The 20,131-nt window shown below is 55.4% G+C and overlaps 1 protein-coding gene across 1 annotated transcript; it reads right to left on the reverse strand.

The window, feature by feature from the left end:
* Positions 1-1,348: 1,348 nt before the first annotated feature.
* Positions 1,349-17,780, reverse strand: IFITM10 (interferon induced transmembrane protein 10). Its single transcript, XM_070488392.1, has 3 exons — positions 17,726-17,780; positions 14,895-15,347; positions 1,349-1,983 (listed from the first exon to the last, which is right to left on the reverse strand). The coding sequence occupies exons 1-3, from the start codon at positions 17,726-17,728 to the stop codon at positions 1,834-1,836; spliced, it is 606 nt and encodes a 201-aa protein (XP_070344493.1). The 5' UTR covers positions 17,729-17,780; the 3' UTR covers positions 1,349-1,833.
* Positions 17,781-20,131: the final 2,351 nt, after the last annotated feature.

Consider the following 20,131-nt stretch of genomic DNA (forward strand, 5'->3'; position numbering starts at 1 on the left):
TCCCGCCGGCCTCCCCTACAGGTGGTGGTCCTCCGGTCCAGGACCGGCACTGCTCAGGCCAGCGGGCTCCCTGCAGAGTCGCCCGGCTGCTCTTCCGTCCTCTTCTCCACTTGGCGTTTCAGAGTCAAGATGGTCCCCTCCAGCTGCAGTCTTAGTCACTGCCCTAATACCCACCCAGCCGTGCAAGTCAGAGAAGCGGGGGTCCTTCCTGGCTCCTCCCCACTCGCCTCCAGTCCATCACCAAATTCTATCAACATTTAGTCCTGAGAACCTGCCAAGCGCCCTCCTCTGCAGCACCTCCTCACCCGCCCCCAGCCCACTCTCCAAGGCTCCCACTTCTGGCAACAGCCTCTGTCCACTCTTGTCGCCTCCAAGCTGGCCCTGACACTCCAGGCAGCACCGTCTTCAAAATCCACCGAGCACACCAGGTTTCTCCCCTTCTGAGGACGTTCCTAGGCCTCGGGGTAAAGTGCGAGGCCCTTCCTGTGGGATGCAAAGTCCCCTCTGCACCTGCTCTGCACAGAACATCCCTCGGTCCCCAGACCAGTCACAGCCCTCACACCGCAGGCTCTGCACACAGGCCCCACCACCTGAGGCCTTCTCAGCAGCCCCCCCGGCCCCTCCTTCGGCTTACTGTCCCCACTCGGCCTCCCTTGGTCCCAGGAAGCACTGCACTTTTCCTATCTTAAGGCTCATCAGACTTGTTTTCAGAGACTGACCGTGCCCTGTGGCCCGGAGCTCTGTGGGCTGAGCTTGTCCCTGCTGGAGCATGGCTACCCGGTACCCAGCGCACGCCCCAGCCCGAGGGCTGGTCTGGACCCTGCAGCTGCAAGCTCCAGCTGCTACCTTATTTTGCCCTCTGCTGCTCTTCATGGCGACTCTGAGAAATGGAAAGTCCATTTCCCCATTTCATAGGTGAGGAAACAGCAGCAGTGATGCTGAGGAAGCTGCCCAGGCCCCAGGACCCCTGAGACGGACAGGGATTGGCCAGGACACTGTGCCCTGCCTGTGCTCCCTCCCGGCAAACGTGGTGGCCTTCTTGGTTCTAACCGTCAGCCGTGGGCGGCTGTGCTCGTGCTGCCTCTGTGCCCATTCCTTTCTCTCCGAGGAGATGCCTGATGCCGGTCCTCGAGGGGACTCGTGCTTGGGGTACCCTCCTCCAAAAGCCCCCCAGTCCCGTCCCGTCTTGTGCAGCGGGCAGAAGATCATGTGGGTTACAGAGCACACTTTCCCTGGCAAAGGCAGCCGGGATGCAGCCTGTGGGGCCCTGGACCGCCAGACACTGCCTAAATGGGGTTCCCATACCTCCAGATTCCCCATGCCCTGTGCAGGCAGGGGCCACAAGGCTGGGCCGGAGCTAGACAGGTATTTTATTGAAAGTTCACAGATACAAGAGCTCTGAGCAGGGTCACAGCTTGGAGGAGGTGGGGGCGGGGAGGATGGAGCAAGTCCCCAGATGCTGGCAGCCGCCCCATCCTGGGGAGCTCCCACAGAAGCCCTTCTTGCCGGGTGTCAGGTCTGAGGGGCCCCAGGAGCCTGGGGGGACACAGGAGGGTAGGGAAGGCAGCCACTGGAAGCCAGGGTGCAACAGCACAGGAAGAAACCCATGCTCCCCAGAAACAGGCCAGGAGGCAGAGGGGTGGCCAGCACAAAGTTCACAGCCACCTTACTGTACAGAGCTTCTGACGGCCTCAGGCCCAGGTCACAGCTTCAGGGGGCCCCCAGGGCAGACGCCCTGCTCTGCCTCAACTGCACGGCATCCCTTATCATGTCAATCACAAGAATGAACAGGTCAGTGCTTCGTCTCCGTGGCCGGCGGGGCGTGTCGGGGCCTCAGTAGTCAGTGAGCGGGTACCGCAGGAAGATGAAGACCAGGATGAGACACGAGGCCGCCAGGGCAGAGCTGGTGATGTTGAACAGCCGGGCCGTCTTGGCGTCCTCCACCGCTCCATTCAGGTCATTGAGAAGCTTCTTGTCCCGAACCTGAAGCCAGAAAGAGGAGGTGAGACCAGTGGCCAGAAGCAGGGAGCGAACGCCGGGGCCAGGCGGGATGGCGGGAGGGCAGAGAGCAGGTCAGAGTACAGCACGGAGCCCGTGTCAGTGCCCGACCCTGACACCCGTACTGTGGTTCTGGAAGAAAACGTCCCTGCTCTGGGGCAACACCCTGAGGACCGAGGGGCATAGGGACCCCATGTCTGAAACTTACTCTCAAACAGTTTATAAAATAAATAACATGTATGTATAGAGGGAGGGAAGGAAACGATGAATATGGTGACATATGGGTGAAGGGCACACAGGAATTCTTTGTGGGTTTTTTTTTTTTTTTGGAACTTTTCTGTAAGTCTGAAATTATTTAAAACAAAACAGATTCTTAACAATACTGCATTGTATACTTGAAAGTTGCTAAGAGAGCAGATCTTTCCAAAAAAAAAGAAAGAAAGAAAGAAAAAAAATACAGAAGCCAGCCTGGTGGCCAAGTGGTTAAAGTTCCATATGTTCCACTTCGGTGGCCCAGGTTTGCAGGTTCGGATCCTGGGTGCGGACCTACTTACTCATCAGCCATGTTAAGACCAACATACAAAGTAGAGGAGGACCGGACAGATGTTAGCTCAGGGACAATCTTCCTCAAGCAAAAGAAAGAGGAAGATTGGCAATGAATGTTAGCTCAGGGGGAATCTTCTTCACCAAAAAAAAAAAAAAAAGGTAATTATATGAGGTGATGGGGGTATTAACTTACCCTATTGTGGAAATCATTTTGCAACATATACATGTATTGAATCACCACACTGTACACCTTAAACTTACACAACGTTATATGTCAATCATATCTCACTACAGCTGGAAAAATAAATAAAATAAAAGAGGAAGTTGGTCTCAGAGACAGTTATACAATGCGATGATGGAGCAACACAAATGTGTCCTAATTTGATTGGTCTCACCTCATTTATATTAACTGGGATTCCCTGAGAATGGACACTGCATAAACAGGACGGGCGGCGGTCCCCATGGTCTCTGGGAAGGGATATTAAGGTGAAGGGAGTGGGCTGGAGCCCAGGAAGTCCTGGGGAGACAGTGGACAGAGGTGGACCCATTTCCAAGATTCTCTGGCTGTGAAGAGACGTCCCTGAGGAGCATGGCACCCTCATCCAAGACACGTCTTAGGATTACCCTCTCCTTCCTCAGAGTCTCGAGTGCAGGTCTGAGCCTGCTGCAAGCAGAGAGCAAAGCCCAGGGGCGGAAGAGAAGGAGAAAGGAGAGAGCAGAAGAGGGGACCGAGGAAGTCTCTGCCTTCGTAGACTGATGGAGGGTGAGCAGACAGAGGCGGGGGCTGGGTTGAAGGCAGGAAGGTGAACACAGGTGACTGGACCCACTGATGTCTGGCTGGCCCAACAGGTGGCTTAGGCAGATGGGCTCCCGGGAGGCCCGAAGAGGAAGAACAGATGGACAGGAGAACAGACGGGTAGTTGATGTGGTGGGTACACAGGTGGCAGCAGGGTGCAAATGTGACCAAGTGGATGGATTTCCTGTGAGTGGATGGAGGAGGGGGAATGTGGAAGGTACAAAGGGAAGGAAGAGAAGAAAGAAGATGAAGAGGTGGATGTACAGCAGTGGATGGAGGGAGGAAGGGAAGGAGGGAGTGGAGGGGAGTGGAATGGAGGGGAGGGGAGGGATGGGGAGGGGAGTGGAGAGGAAAGGAGGAGAGTCGAGTGGAGTAGAGTAGAAGGGAGGGGAGGGGAGGGATGGGGAAGGGAGTAGAAGGGAGTAAAGTGGAGGGGAAGGAAGGGCAGTGATGCGGAGAGGAGTTGAGTGGAGTAGAGTGGAGGGGAGGGGAGGGCAGGCATGAGGAGGGAAGTGGAGGGGAGGGGAGGAGAAGGGAATGGAGAGGAGGGGCGTGGAGTGGAGGGGAGAGGAGTGGGAAGACAAGTAGGAGAGATTGGGCAGGGAGAGGAGAAGTGGGTGGCTTGGAAGGTGGGTGGTGCCGGATGGGTAAACAGGATGGGAGAGGGAAGAAGCAGGAGTTGAGGAATCAGGGAACGGAGGAGGGAAGAAGAAAGCCACGCCCTTGTGAAGCTCCTATTCGAGTGATCTGGGAGAGAACTGACATCTTCACTGAATATTATCTTGCTTTCTGAGAGCGTGATGTATCATCCACTTGTTTAGGTCTCATTTGACATTTTTATTAAAATAAAGTATTAGAATTTTCTCCAGAAAGAGCTGTCAGATCTTTCGTTCAATTTAGTCTGAGTCTGTTTATGTGGTTGTTAGCGCTTTGCAAGTGATGTCTAAGTGATGTCTAAAACTACATTTCTAATTGATTTTTGCCCGGTGTACAAAACTTCAACTGACTTTTGTAGATAGATTTTTGTATCCAGCTAAACTGTCGTACTAATTAATTGCGATAAGTGACCAAGTTTTCTACGTCATAAATCATATCTGCTGCAATGATAACAGCTCTATTTCTTCCACCCCGGCCTTATTCCCAGCACAGTGGTTAAGGGAACAGGTTCCGGAGACACACTGCCTGGAACTGAACCCCAGCTTTGCCAGTTACCAGCTGCATAACCGTGGGCAAGTTTTCCCCTCTGTAACAGGAAGACGGCAACAGTACCTGCCTCAGAGGGGGTGGAAAGGAATTAATGAGTTGGTGGACATAAAGCATAGCACAGTGTCTGGTCCAAAGTGGGCTGTTACCTAACAGAGGCAAAGGCTTCCAGAACAACGCTGAAGAGAGGTGATGCTAAGGGCAGCCTGGTCTCAGTCCTGATCTTGAATTCACTGCTAAGGATGATGTTCACTTTATTATCAGAAGTGTATTATTGTACTAAAATTGTCTTCATTGATTTTCTCATGTTAAAACAACCTTGAATTCCCAAAATAAACCTTGTGTCGTAATTCCTTCATTGGATCCTTAGAATGAGGAAAGGAACAAGAGAGCGTAGTTAGATGTTTAAAGTGGATGGATGAGGGGAGGGAGGAAAACCAGCAGGCAGACGGGTTACTGAATGGATGGGGAACGGAGGCCGGGTGTAAAGGGAAACAAGAAATGAAGAGATGACTTGATGATGGGAAGAGATGACATGGATGGGGAGAAGAAGGGACGTACGGATGTACACTGGATGCACGGGACAGACAGAAAAATGGACACGGGAATGTGTGCTGGATGGGAGGGAAAGCTGGATGGATATATGAACGTAAGCCAGACGGGTGGGACAGGTGCATAGATGGCACGCGAAAGCATGCTCTACGACAGCACAGACAGATAGAAGAATATTTGAGAATGGGTGCTGCATGGGTGGAACGGGTGGTTGGATGGATATAGAAATGTATGCCAGATGGGTGGGACGGGTGGACAGATGTGCATAGGAAAGTATAGGGTTGGAATGGGTACATAGGTGGATATAAGGATGTTGGATGAGTGTTAATGGATCCATTAACTCAATCAATCCATCCATCTTTATTCAGTGCCTGCTCTGTGTAGTGGCTGTTCCAGGTCCTACAGCACGGAGCACAACAAAGTCTCTGTCCTCATGGAGCTTACATTGTAGGGAGAGGACACAGAAAATAAACACGATGAATCAGTAACATATATAACGTGTTAAATGTGCTAAGGAGAAAGCTGAAGAGGAGAAGGAACTAGACAGCATTGTAGGAGGCATGGTTTTAGGTGGGGGGCTCAGGAAAGAGCCCACTGAGTGGGGGATATTTGAGTAAAGCCCAGAAAAGTGTGAGACTCCGTCATATGTCTCTCTCGAGAAAGCACGTCGCAGAGCGCGAAGCTCTGAAGTGGGGATGTGCCTGGTGCTCTGGGGAACAACCAACCAGGGACCAGTGTAGGGGCAGGGGGACCCAGAGGGCAAGGGGGCAGGGCTTAAGGTAGGGAGGAAACTGTCAAGGATCAGATCGTGTAGGGTTTTGTAGTAGAAAAAAATGACATGATCTGACATATTTTAACATGGTAATTCTGGCTGCTGTGCAAAGAGTAGACTGAAGGGGCAGAGACTGGAAAAAAGCAAAGAGGCCGGGGCTGGCCCCATGGCTGAGTGGTTAAGTTCGCGCGCTCCGCTGCAGGAGGCCCAGTGTTTCATTGGTTCGAGTCCTGGGCGCCGACATGGCACTGCTCATCAAACCACGCTGAGGCAGCGTCCCACATGCCACAACTAGAAGGACCCACAACTAGGAATATACAACTATGTACTAGGGGGCTTTGGGGAGAAAAAGGAAAAAAAAATAAAATCTTAAAAAAAAAAAAAAAAGCAAAGAGGCCAATGTAATAGTCCAGGCAACTGATGGGGTGGTTTGGACCAGGGGGACAGCAGTGTCGGTGGTAAGATTGATCTGTTTCTGGGTATACTTTGAAGATAGAGCTCACCGCATTTGCTGAGATCAAATGTGGAGTGCGACAAAAAAGGGAATTTGAGATGATTTCAAGGCTTTTTGGTTCGATCAACTGAAACAAGGGAGCTGTAGAGGACTCCAGAAGGAGTGTGTTTGGGGCTGGTTTGGTAGTCTAATTTCTGACATGTTAAGCTAGAAATGTCTTCTAGAGAAACAGCCGGACATTTTGAGCAGGTGGGTTTTATGTGAGTCCGGAGTTCAGGGACAAGGTCTATGGCAGGGATATAAATTCGAGAGGCATCAGCATGAACATGGTACTTAAATCCATGAGACCGGGTGGGAGCACAGATGGAGGCAGTGTAGACAGAGAAAAGAAGAGGACCAAGGGCTGAGCCCTGAAGCTCAGTTAATGTCAAGATGTTAAAAGATCATGGAAGCAAAACGCAACTGGGGAAAAAGCCTGAGAAGAGTGAAGGAAGACAAAAGGAGGGGAAGGATGGTGGGCGGGTGAAATGGGCCGGAAGGTAGGAGGAACAAAGCAGAACGTGGAGGACTGGAGTGGATAAGTGGATGCAAGGCAGTGTGGTGAGGTCGGGTGGGTAAAAAGGAGAGGAGGAAGGCAGGTGGGCAGATAGACTGATGGTCGGAGAGTTGGGTGAGGCAATGGAAGCAAGGAAAGGGAGGAAAATGGGGGATGTCCAGATGGACAAGTGGATGGACAGTTCTTTCATGAATGTGTATATTCACGGGATGGGTGAATTGATAGTGTGTGAAAGAAAGGGAGGGAGGAGGGGAGACGGGTAGAGAAATGAATTGATACTGGCTCAATGGCTGACTATATGGGTGGATATAATATGTAATTGGAAGAAAGGGGTAGAAAGAAAAGTGAGGGATACTATATAAATGGATGAGTGGGCAACTCAATTTGGAGGTGAATGAATGGGAAGCATGAATATATGAAAGGGAGAGATGGGGAAATGGAAATGGATTGATGGTCAGATGGATGATGGGATGGATGGCGGGGTGGGTGGATTCATGGTTGTGAGAATCAAAAAGGAGAGAGAGAAGGGATGGGGAATAGAAGTTTTAATGGATGAACGATGAGACATATCGATAGAAGGGGTAGGTAGAGAGATAGAATGGAGCAGGTGGAGAGGAAAGATGCATGGTTGGATGAATGGCCTGAGAGACAGATAGAAGGTACAGGGAGATGGAAGAAGAGAGGATGAGTGGACGAGTAGATAGAAGGATGGTGACCGGAGAAGGAAGAGTGCAGTGACTAGAACCCAGGGCTCAAGAAACAAGCTGATGGTGACCTCAGGGAAGTGACTTTGGATCTCTGTGCCTCAGTTTCCCCATCTGTAAACAAGAATATTAATTGCATCTATTTCATAGAGTTTTGATTATTAAATAAAATATTGAATTACATCAAATAATAGGGAGTGTTTAGAACAGACCTAGAATAAACGAAGAGCTCACTAAATATTTGTTACTGTTTTGTGGTTACTGTCATTTGCTGGCTTGTTGTTATTAGCACTATTACTATTAACGAATAAGGGGAGAAATGGATGAAGTCAGGGAAGAAAAGATCAGAAGGACAGCTGGGTGAATGGAGAGATGAACAGAGTAATGGATGAGGTTGTGGGCAGACAGTGGAAGGAAAGGAGGAAGAAAGAAAAGACGGACAATGAATATGTAGAAATATGAATTTAGTCAATAAATGGATGAATGACTATAGGGATGGTTGAGTGTAGAAGTGAAATGGCAGAAGGAAAGAAGATAAATAGATGATGTTATGGAGAGAAAACGGATGGGTACACAGCTGGAACGGTGGCAGCCTGAGTGCACGCATTGGTGGGTGGACCAAGTGAGCGGCGGTATGTTCCTCACACCCCAGCTCCTCCTACAGTCTTGCTCATCTCTAAGTGGCACCTCCATTCTTTCAACTGATCGGGAGAAATCCTCAGAGTAATCTTGGGATCTTCCCTACTTTCCCTCACCCTACGTCCAATCCATCAGGATAGTTGACTTTTCCTTCAAAATATATAACCGGTTTTTAGCTCCCCACTCCTGTCACTCTGGTCCAAGACCTGACGAACACAACAACCTTTAGTTTGGTCTCCCAGATCCTGCTCTCCAGCCCCTTGCATCCTTACCATCTGTTCTCCACAAAGCAAGAGTAATCCTTTTAAAGGCAAGCCACATAATATTGACTCTGTCTAAAATTCTTGAAAGATGTTCCATTTCACTCAAAATAAAACAAAATCCTCATTGTGGTTTACAAGGCGTCCGTGGCCTGGCCCCTCAGCTAACTCTCTGGTCCCATTTCCTACGCCCCGCCCCCTGTTCCAGCCACACTGGCCCCCCTGGACCTGACTCTGCCTCAGGGCTTTTGCAATGCCTGCTCCCTCCTCCCGAAATATTCTTCCCCAGATGCACTTATGGCCGCGGAATGAATTGATTCAGGCTTACACTCAAACATCAGCTCATCAAAGAGGCCTTCCTCCAACACCCGAGATGAAACAGCACCCCCACACCTCTCTGTCTGTGCTTCATTTATTCCTCATAACGGACATCACCGCCTGACGTGCACAACTGTGAGTTTTATGACTATCTGACACCCTGCCAGAATGTCAGCTCCTTACGGGCAGAGACTGTGTGTTGCTTGTCACTTAGTAGGCATCGGACAAACATTTATTGCATGTGTAACAAGTGGATGAGTAATGGAAGGATGCTGGGAGCTTTGAATGAATTGACGATTAGGTGACTGACTAGACAGATTAACGAATGGATATGATGGTTACAAACATGTTAGGAGGGAGGAAGAGAAAGAGGGAGGACATGCATGATAGTCAAAGTGAGGGAAGATGAATGAATACGTAGACAGAGGGTGAATTGATGGATGGAGGTGGGTGAAGAGAGACAGGAGAGAAGAAAAGAGGAGATTAAACAAATCCACGGTGGGTGTGTGGGTAACCTAGATAGAAAGACATGGTGGATGGATTGGGTGGATAGGTGGGGGGATATCTGAAGGAACGGGGTGACAATGTGTGCATAGAGGGATTCATAGGAGGCTAGAAGAATGTATGGGGTGGGAAAATGGGTAGAAGAAAAGAAAAGGTGAGAAGGTGAGTGTATTATGTATGGATGGATGGATGGATGGATGACTCGCTAAACTAATAAGTAGTGTATGTTGGTGAGTGAAAGCAATGGAAGAAAGAATAATGAATGGATATGAAGAGGAAATGGGGTACATGGAATATGAGATAGACAGATGGGTAAATGGGAAAAATAATGGGAAAGTTGGGAAGAAGAAAGAGTAGGTAGATATATTTTCATCAATACGCGGATTAATAAATTGATAGATAGATAAGTAAAAGTGAGTAACGGAGGAAAGAAGAGAAGGCAGAGGAACTAGAAGGTGGGAAGATGGTTAAAGAGACATACAGCTTGGAAAAGGATGAACATGTGAATGAATTGATGTGTACATGTATCGATGGATGGATGACAGGGTAAAATCATACACAGGGCAGGTGATAGGTAGAGGTGATGGAGATAAGAAGGGAAAAGGAGAATGGATTATGAAATAATAAAAGAAATGACTATGGGTATGGTACCACGCTAACAGGATTACATGCTATTAACTCAATTAATTAACTCAACATCACTTTGAGGTAGGCACATCTCCATCTTTACAAGGAGGAAAATTAGGCACAGATAGATGCAGTTACCCAACTGAAGTCTCAGGACGCAAACCCATGCTGTGAACCAGAGCCACCATGAACGATTAGGTGTCTGGCTGTGTGGGACACACAGAAGGTGGAAGGGATGGAGAGAAGGAGGGAGAGAAGATAGAAGAATGGAGGGATAGATAGTAGGTGAGTAGTTGGGTGGATGAATCATTGGAGGAGAAACTATTGGAAGAAGGGAAAAATGAGAAGGAAGGAGAGATGTATAAAAAGACCAATGGAAGGGTGGAAAGATGAATGGATGTGGATGATGTGTTGGGTATGGATGAATGACTTGGTGTGTTGATGGATGATATTCTGTAATGAGTTGAAAAGGCAAAGGGGATCAGGAGGGAAGGTAGGAGGAAAGGAAAGTGGATAGATGGATGAAGAGGCAGGTGAAAATATGAAGAGATTCAAAGCGAAAAAAATGGGTGAGTGTGTGGGCAGGTAGGTTCTGGATGAACGAAATCCATGGATTTAGCGAGCACAGATGGATAGATGAAAGGATGAACTGATGGATAGAAGGATGGAGCGATGGATGGATGGATGGATTGATGGATGGATGGATGGATGAGTAAATTAATGAATTCAGCCTGCAGGGTGGAAGGAAGGGAGGGAAAGGGAAGAGAGAAGGGAAGATAAGAATGTGGATAAATGGGCATATGAGTAGTTGGATACATGAGTGGAGGAAATGGGAGAGAAAATAGAAAAAATGATAGTGGATAGAGTACATGGATGGACGGGATGAGTTGAGGAGTAATAGTCTGGAAGTGAGTAAAGATGAGAGATCATGATGAACGGATGAATGTGATTCAGCTAGAGGAACAGTGAAAAGAAGGGATGGTGGATGGCTTGAAGGATGAATAGGTTTATTGATGTGTAGGGTCAGAGGTGGATGGATGGCTGACAGGTAGAGTTGGTGAGTAAAATGTGGAAAGTTAGTGTGAAAATGAGGTTAGATGAATGGTTAACTGAAGTGATGTATAGGATAAGTGGGGATGGGATGAGGAGAAAGGGAGGAGGCAGCATAATGAACATGTATAAACACAGATGAATGGAGAGTTGGGTGGTTATTTGGATGGGTTGAAGGGAATAAAGGAGGATGGATTGATGGATAAGGGAGGAGGCATGGGTGGGTGGGTAGATGGTGGATGGATGAATGGATGAATGGATGGATGGATGATGGATGGATAAACGTGTGGGTGGATGAATGAGTGGATGGAAGGCAGATGATGGATGGATGGATGGATGGATGGACGGATGGATGAGGGATGGTTGATGAATGGATGGATGGATGATGGATGGATAAACGTGTGGGTGGATGAATGAGTGGATGGAAGGCGGATGATGGATGGATGGATGGATGGATGGATGGACGGATGGATGAGGGATGGTTGATGAATGGATGGATGGATAATGGATGGATAAACGTGTGGGTAGATGAATGAGTGGATGGAAGGCGGATGATGGATGGATGGATGGATGGATGGATGGATGGATGATGCTGATATTCAGAAATGAAGGAGTGGGCAAACACATACATACAAAAACTGATACAGTATCCTCCCTCCTAATCTATTCTTTCTGATTTCCCTGTCACTGGGAGGTCTCACAGCCTCCTGGGCTCAGATGGAGCAGCTGCCACCATATCCTTGTTGTATCTGCAGCTCTCTCCTGCCCCCCATCCCTGTCCTAGTTCGAGCCTCGTGCTCTCTCGCCAGGACCACCACACCAGGACCCTACCTCCTCTCCACCTCTGGGCCTCTCTTGTCCCTTTCCTCCACACTGGCTGCAGATTTTATAGCTCTAATCCCACCTTTCCCTTCCATGTCTTTCACACAATGAAATCCAAACCTCTCCCGCAGTTTCCCAAATCCTTCACTGCATGGCCTCAGTCTGCCTTTCCAGGACCATCTTCTGCTCCCCACAGAGGAGGGCGCCTTACCTTTCCTCCCAAATTGCCCCACCCTCATGTCCCAGTTTATATTCTTTTCTCCCTCTGGAACACCCATCCCCTCACTCATCTTTCAAGCCCAGGGAAACTGCTGCGTTCCCCCAGAAGTCTCCCACACTTGATCTCAACCTCACCCCACACCGGGAGTGAGCATTCTTTGCCTGAAACACTGTGGTGCTTATTCCATCTTGCCACGTGTCCTCTGTCCATCCATCCAACATTCTTTGACCCCTATGTTGGTCAGCCCTGCCTTGGGCACAGATGACATCAAGATGAAGGGACGGATCTGGCCGGGTGGGCAGCCGTGACTGGGGCAGGGAGGCGTCTGTGATGGGGACAGGGGCTCAGCCAGAGGGAGTCAGTGGAGACTTCTCAGAAGAGAGACCGGAATCTCACAAAAGTCCTCAGGCTGAGGGAGCAGCACGTTGCACACCTAGATTTGCTCACAGAGTGGCTGGGGCAGGCGGCGTTTGGCAAGGCCAGGAATAGGGTTGAAAATGGATCTCGAAGGGCCTTAAATGCCAAGATGAGGAGTCTGGCCTTCCTCCAGCTAATCACGGGGAGCCGGAGGTCATTAGGAGCAGCTCGTGCAGACGGCATGAATGGAGAATTGGTGTTCTGTCTGTGCCTTCCTTCCCCAGACGCTACACTGAGCAAATGAGGCTTCCGTCTGTGCACGGCAGACCCAGCCTGCACTGAACTGAACTCGCCTGTGTGGGTGGAGGAGGTGGATGGACAGATGGGGACAGGCAGGGCCACAAGGTCCATTTCACACCCACGGAATGCCAGCCTCTGCGCTGCTCACGTGTGCTTACTTGAACATTGTTTTGTTTCTATTTGTTTTGTGAACGGATGAAGGAACGGGCTCAGTGAAGCGAGGCGGCTCTTAAGGGACCAAGCTGGGAATTTAGCCAACACCTTCTGACCCCAAGTCCGTCAGGTGCCCTTGGAAGTGTCCAGGACTGGCTTTGACGGTGTAGGGTGCAGCAGGCCGGGAGACGTACAGCTGGGTGGACAGATGAACGAATTCCCAGGCACGGGAGCCTGAGCCAGCCCGTCTGTCCCCCTCTCTGTCCAGGGCAGACGCAGCTCACCTTGTGTGCCCCTCGCAGGTAACCCTGAGCATTTCCGCCCTCAGCTGCCTCCTAGGGAGGACATGGGGGAGCAGCCCCAGTGGTGTCTCATAGTGAGCTCCCTTTGGCCCCTCAGAAGCACCACCTCCTCCCCACCCCCCACCCCAGCACAAATCCTGCACCATTCAGAAAGCTGTGACCTACCTACAACCCGCACCAGATGGGCCACCCTGAGCCAGCCGGCTGCCCACAGGCGAGCCAAGGGGAGGAGGGGGCGGCTTCCGCCAGGAGCCCATGCAGACAGAGCCATGTCCACAGGCTGTTGGCAGGGTATGGCAAGAGGGCACCAGGGGAGGCAGAGTCCCGCCAGCTGCCCCGGCAACTGTGCCCTCTGCTCGGCACTGGCCCCGTGGCATCAGAGCTGTGGTTGGCCTGGGGCCCTTCACCCTCCAATTCCCAGGGACCCCTCCCTTTTGCTGCCTCTGCAGCACATACAGGCGCGCACACACACACACAGACCACTCACATATGTACACTAATGCACTCACACATGCACACATGCAATTACACACACTCATTCACACAACACAGTTGCCTCGTGGCAGAGCCCCAGGCCTAACTACACAGGCCTGAAGGCGAAGGCACAAATGGCAGTCAGTGATGCTGATGCAGACACTGAGTCAGGAGGATGGGAGAGCCAGGTGGCCAGGGCGTGCGATGCCAGGACAGGGGCGGGGCTCAGCGGGCAAAGATGCGCAGAGGCAGAGCTGTCTGAGCATCTTTCCTCCCCGGCCAGCCTTTCTGGCCCAGCCTCTCCTCTCCCTCCAGCCCCACGTTCTGCGCCCACCTTGCTGGGCAGCTGCAATCAGTGAGATGTGCCTGGCCCTTGATGCTCAAATCTAGGGGAAGTGATCACCTGGCAGAGGTGAGCCAAGCCCTCCCGGGGTGTCGGGGAGGAGGGTGGGCAGGGCCTTGAGTCTACTCCCCCTCTTCCTGCCGCTTGGGCTCCCACAGCCTGGGGCTCTCGGTCTTTACACATTTGCACGGATCTCCCAACCCCAAACGTGATCCCAGCCTCCCCTGCAATCTCGATCCACTTCTCTCCACTTTGCCCGTGGGAGATGGCGCCGTGCTCTGCTCCTGCCAGCTCCTCTCACAGCGGTGAGGGGCTTCTGGAAGTGGTACCCGCTCAGGGTGTAGGGTCAGGGGTGTACGAGACATGCTTATGCCTGTCTCCCTGGGCCCCTCGGCCACCCGGGGACAGACTCTCTAGAAGTTGTGTGTGACAGGGAAGGCAGAGAGCAGTGACTGGTGCTGAGACATCCTGTCGGTCGTGGCCTCCCTGAGGGCCTGCCTGGCAGCAGGTCCCCCTTGAGGGCCTTGGATAAGCAGGTCTCCAGGGGTCCCTGACTTCACCCCTCCTCCTGTCAACAAGGGAGGGACTCCAAGACCCCTGCATCTCTGTTCTCACTCCATCCCTGTATACCGAGGGGCAGCTGCGTGCAGGCCTAGATGATTCCCACATCCCACGGCCAGACGACAGGACACTGAGTCCTGGGTCCCCACCCCACGGACTAAGCCCACTGGGCAGAGGACCTGGCCTGAGGACCCTGAGCCCTATCAAGACACCCTGGAAGCTTCCCCGACTCAGGACGGAGAAGGGGAGCCACTCTCTGCTGGCCCAGAGCCGGCCACCCTCCCTGTCTCTCCGGATCCCGTGAGCAGGTCTCCCACCTGCCAGCGCCCTGGATCCTCCTGCCCCCTGCTCCCCCTGCCGCCCGCCCCACGCCCCCTGCTCACTTTGAGGGAGTAGGCCAGGGCGATGAAGCCCAGGCAGCAGAAGTTGAGGTAGACGAAGTTGAAGATGGACCACAGGTAGTAGTCATTCACCTCTGTGGTGTCTGGGTAGACCTCGATGACTGTTGTGGGATTTGTCATCGTCTTCTTCTCCGCTAGGTGCTTGCAGGCCTGGGGGCCGCCGGTGGCTCGCACGCTGTCCGTCTTGCTGCTCTTGGACTCCATGGGGAACAGAGTGGGCGCCATGGGGGGCGAGGCTGAGGGCTCAGGGGCGGGGGCCGCTGGAGCCTGCAGAGCGGGGGGTTTGGACACACAGGCAAAGCAGCCCTTGGGCGAACCTGCCGGGGGCCTCGGAATCCAGAAGGCCCCGTCCAGGGGGACTCGGGCTTCCTGGGCGCCGTCCGTGGTGCTGGCCGGGGCTCCCAGCCGGGCTGGGCACTGGCCTGGGCCCTGGGCCTGGAGGGAGGGGGAGAGGAAGAATGAGCTGGGCCCTGCCCGCCCTGCAGGGCCCACCCTGGTGCCCTGCAGCATCTCCCCTGCAGGCCCATAAACAGCCCAAAGGAGATGGAAATCCCCGCGGAGGCAGCCAGCTGCCAGCCTGCACCTGCCTCCCCCACCCGCCCCAGCCGCCGCCAATGCCAAAGCCCTTCACAGCAGCCTTGGCAGGAATACCGGGGGCTTTTCATCACTTTGCCATCTGCGCACAAACATTCACCCACTGACACACAACAGCAACATCCCCCCACTCCCCCAACAACACCTCAACTGACACGTTGTTGCAATTAACAGCACACCAGCACCCCAAACACCCAGCACACACCGGGCACGCAGACCCCCAATGACACTGCCTCAGCCGTCAGAATGGGCAGAGCTCTCTGGAGCACCAGGTCTCGGACACCCGCTGACACCTCCACTCGGCTCTCCAGACCCCGGGCACACCCCGTGCGCTCAGAGATGCCCCCAGGTAAACAACCGTGCACTGTGACACGCAGCGTGTAGACACACAGCGACGCAGTCTCGGACACAATCGCCCGAGAACGAACACGGCGGCTGCAGGGGCTCCAAACTCGCGCGCATCGCCCCCGCCCCCAACCCGGCCCGGAGCCGCACCGGGACCCCAAGCGCGCGCACTCGCCGGGAGTCACCCACCGGGTGCCCCACACGGACGCGTAATAACGCTGTGCGAAACGAATGCTTCTCCAAGAGGCACCAAGGCGCCCGCGCCCTGCGCCACCCCAGGGGTCTGCGGCCGAGCCCCGCGGCTCCCTTCCCGGCCCGGGTCTGTCGCAGCCGCCCGGACGGCGCGCTGTCACCTACTGGCGACTCCTTGGCGGGCGGGCCCGACCCCTGCGCCTCCGTCCGCGCGTCCTTCCGCCGTCCCGCGGGTCGCTGTCTGTCCCGCCGCTCCGCGTCCCAGCGACCCGAGCTCGGTGCGGGGAGCGCGCGGGGCGGCAGGCGGGGAGGGGCGCGCGGCTGGCGGCGCCGCTGCCTCTCCAGCTGCCTGCGCTCCCTCCGCAGCGCCAGGCCGGCCGCGCGGCTGCAGCCGGAGCCTGACTCACGGCGGCCGCGGCGGCGGCGGGCGCAGCCACCCCCCACCCCCGCCTCCTCCGGCCGGCAGGGTGGGGGCTGCAGGCGCCGGCCGGAAGCCGCGACCCTCAGGAGTTGCAGGGCCGGCCAGGGCTGGGTCCCCTTACAGCGCCCGACTCCCGTGCCCGCGCCACCCCACGCCTCCCGGGACCCCGGACACTCCCTGCCCTCTCCCTCTTGCTGAGCCCCCAGGCCCTGTCGGAGCCGGTGCCCTGGCTGAGTCCTCCCATCTGTCTCTCCAGAGAGACCCTTTCTCCTTTCGCGCTCCCCCTGGGCTCCACCCCAGCTCCCAGGACGGCTGTCCGAGACCCCTCCGCTCGGCGCTGCCCCTTCCACGCCTGTTGAGTCTCGTCCCCCGACCCGCGCTGTGGCATCTCAGTCCTTGCCTCTCCACGAAGTTCCAGTCCCGGTGGGCGTCTGAACCTCACCAAGCCCCACTGCCCACAGGCCCAGGTGCCCCCAGTCCATCCCGCTCACCAAGCCGGTCCTCCGGCCTAGCCCAGCCCCTGTCTGCTCTGCTGCACCTGCACACCCCTGCCTGGAACCAAGCCCCTTGCAGGTCGATTCCTTCTTAAGTCTCTGGCCCTCACAGCCCCCAGCTCCCCGATGGCAGCCCCTTTCCCAGCAGGGTGCACTTCAGCAGGCCCCCACCCGGGCACCCACCTCTGCACAATCGTGCCCCTCACCCAGGCCCCAGCCCTGGGAGTGACCTCACAGCCGCATCCTCCTGCGCCCACCAAGACCAGGCCTTCCCTGACCCTCAGGGGCTCCCAGAATGCCCCATTGTTTCTGAACCCACCCCCTGAGAGCTCCTGCCCCCTTCCCCAAATCTGATCCCCACACTCCCCGGGCCTGGGACCCCTGAGCCCACTCTCACTAATCCAGTCCCTGCCAAAATCCGGTCTCCGAGGCTGTGACCTCTCACGGGTTGGTCCCCTCTGCCTATGGGGCCAGCTGTCCTTCTTCAAGCCCCTAAGGCCACTGGCCTCCTTGGAGCTCCATCCATGCCTCTCTGCGAGCCCTGCCTGGCCCACCTGGGCCCCGTGCCCTGCCCCCCAAGTCGCTTCCCCTCACTGACCCTGCCCTGCCTGCCTGGGCCCTCTGGCCTCCATCCACCACACCTCCCTCCCATTCTCTCTCTCACACTTGCCCCCAACTGACCTCCCTTCCTGCAAAAATCCCAAGGCGTCCCCTCCGCCACGGAGAAACCCAGCCCTCTCTGCCTCCCTCTGAGCCCCCCGCCTCACCATGCAGGTGCCCTCTCTGAACTGGGGCCCCTTCACCACTGAGCCCAGACTGCCCCCTTCCCCCAAGACCCCGGAAGCTGCCCTGAAGTATGGCGGGCCCCGTTTCCTCCCTCGTCTCCCTCCGAGCCCCAGCCCTCCTCAGAGGCCCTGGCTCTGCTCCGGCCCTTCCTCCACGAAGCCCCCTTTCCCTCTGACCCTGCCAACCCGCCTCCCCTCTCTCCACCACCCTCTCTCCTCCGAGCCTGCTCCTCCTCCTCCTTCTCAGGGACCCCTTCTCTCAGAGTCCTTGCCTGTCGGACCCGGGTCCCCTCTAAACCCCCTTCTCTCCCGAACCTCTGTGGCTCTGAGCCTGAGCCCCTCCCAAACCTGTCCCTGGACAGGCCCCACCCCCTCGCCAAGCCCCTCCCTCCCGGCCCAATCCCCACCCCCACCCCTCATCCACTACCCCCCATCCCCCACTGACCCTGGCACAGCCTCATCCAAGGTTGTCCGGCAGCCCGATGTTGGCCTTAAAGGTTGTTGATAAATAAGACCCTCTGTTGAGTGGGAGGGCTTCCCCAGCACAAACCCCGCCCCCAGGCCCTGACCACGCCCTGGGCAGAGACCGGCCCACGCGAGTGAGGGCGGGTGGTGGCCCCGGGAGACGGGGTTCAGTTCCCCTTCCCCCAAAACCCACTGCCCACTCCCCAAGGGCCTGACTCGGGGTGCCAGGACCCCGGTCCTTGGGCTGAGCCTGACCTCAGGTGCCCTCCCAGCCTATGTGTGGCCTTGGAGCCACACCACCCAGTCTCCTGGCCGTCTGAGCTGGGCTTCCTGGTCCAGGCACTGCCACAGGCCCTGCCCCCCAGGGCTGCTCTGGGCAGAGGGCTGCAGGGGGCAGCCAACAGTGTGGTCTGCACAGAGGCCAGCTGGTCCTCGGATAGCAGGAGAGGGGCACCCAGCCCACAGGGGGCCTGCTCCAGGGTGCAGGGTGGAGTCAGTCCCCTCCCTGCAGACCACCATGGCGCTGCCTCTCTCCGAGGCCTCTGGGAGCCCACGTGAACAGGTGCTTCAGCTCTGGCTGGCCTCCACCCTGGACTCGGGGTGGCTTCTGAGAACTCAGCCGGGGACCGGCTGTCCTCCAGGCAGGCGCTTGGGGCAGGCAACACCCCGTGGGGCCTCTGGGCTGGTGCAGAGCGGGGCTGAGCCAGCCAGGACAGAAGCCAAAATTTGAAGCTGCCACATGCCGGTGCTGTGCTGGGTTCCTTGCAGGTGCCCGTCAGGTCCACGGCCAGGAGGCCACTGTTGTGACCCACCTTCTGGAGACAGAGATGCTAGGTGCAGGGTCAGGGCACGGAGGCTGGATCTGAGGCCGGAGTCAGAGTCCGGGGTCTGGAGAATCCCGACCAGTCGGACGGAACGCTTCTGAGGGCTCCCCCAGCACCAGCCCTGGGCTCTGGGCAGGAGCATTGATGTTCTGATGGCCCTGATTAGGGGCGGGGGGCTGGGCCTGCACTAATCCACATGGCATCTGGGGTGTCTAGGGTGTCCGGCTGTGCTCGTCCCCAAGTTCCAGAAGAGGGAACAGAGGTGTCCTCTGGGAGACCTGACCACACCTCCCAGCTGAAAGAGGGTCACAGTGTGCACAAGGAGCAGAATCAGGGACAAGGATGTGAAGTTGTGGAGCCTGAGTGCCACAGACCTGGGGGGGCACGTGGCCCTGGGACGCACTGGCCTCAGTGGGTGGGAGACTGAGGGAGGAGAGCCCAGGGCTGCAAACAGGCCCAGAGGTGGGGGTGGGGGTGGGGGATGGGGTGAGCCGCTGTCTCCTTCCTGGCCGCTCTGCCCTCGGGGCCTCTCAGTGCACAAAGGCTGTGATGACACTGCCCAGAAACCCTGCCAGGCCCTGCAGAGCCCTGCCCGCTGCCTGCTCATATTTCAGGCCCAGAGAACACTGGGCGCGTGTTTACGAGCCTCCTTGCAATTCTGGGTAAATGTTCTTTGAGAAGGCGCCCGCTGGACTCAGCTCTGGGGTGCAGCCCCTGGACCCCCCAGGGTCAGGTCAATGACCGCCACAGCCCTGCAGGCGGAGAAGGCCTCAGGATGATGACAAATGGCACAGTCGCCAGGCCCCTACATCTGCAGGAGTCGGGCTCCAAGGAGTCCGGAGCTACTGACCCCCGAGGGAATCCCGCCCCATCAAGGGCTCACAGACTCCCATTCATCCCGTCAGTGCTCCAGACTGTCCTCTGTGCTGGCAGATGCTCCTGACCGCCCTGAAACAGGCCAGCCCAGCCAGGAAGTCACCGCGACCTGAGGGGACTCCTAACTCGGACCCCTGCCCTCTGTGGTCAGGGTGGGTGATCCAGCATCAGCCTGGCTTTTGCACACAGAGAGGCTGCTTCCAGGGACTGCCAGGGAGGCCCC

This window comes from Equus asinus, chromosome 17, assembly GCF_041296235.1.
Source record: "Equus asinus isolate D_3611 breed Donkey chromosome 17, EquAss-T2T_v2, whole genome shotgun sequence".
NCBI lineage: Eukaryota > Metazoa > Chordata > Mammalia > Perissodactyla > Equidae > Equus > Equus asinus.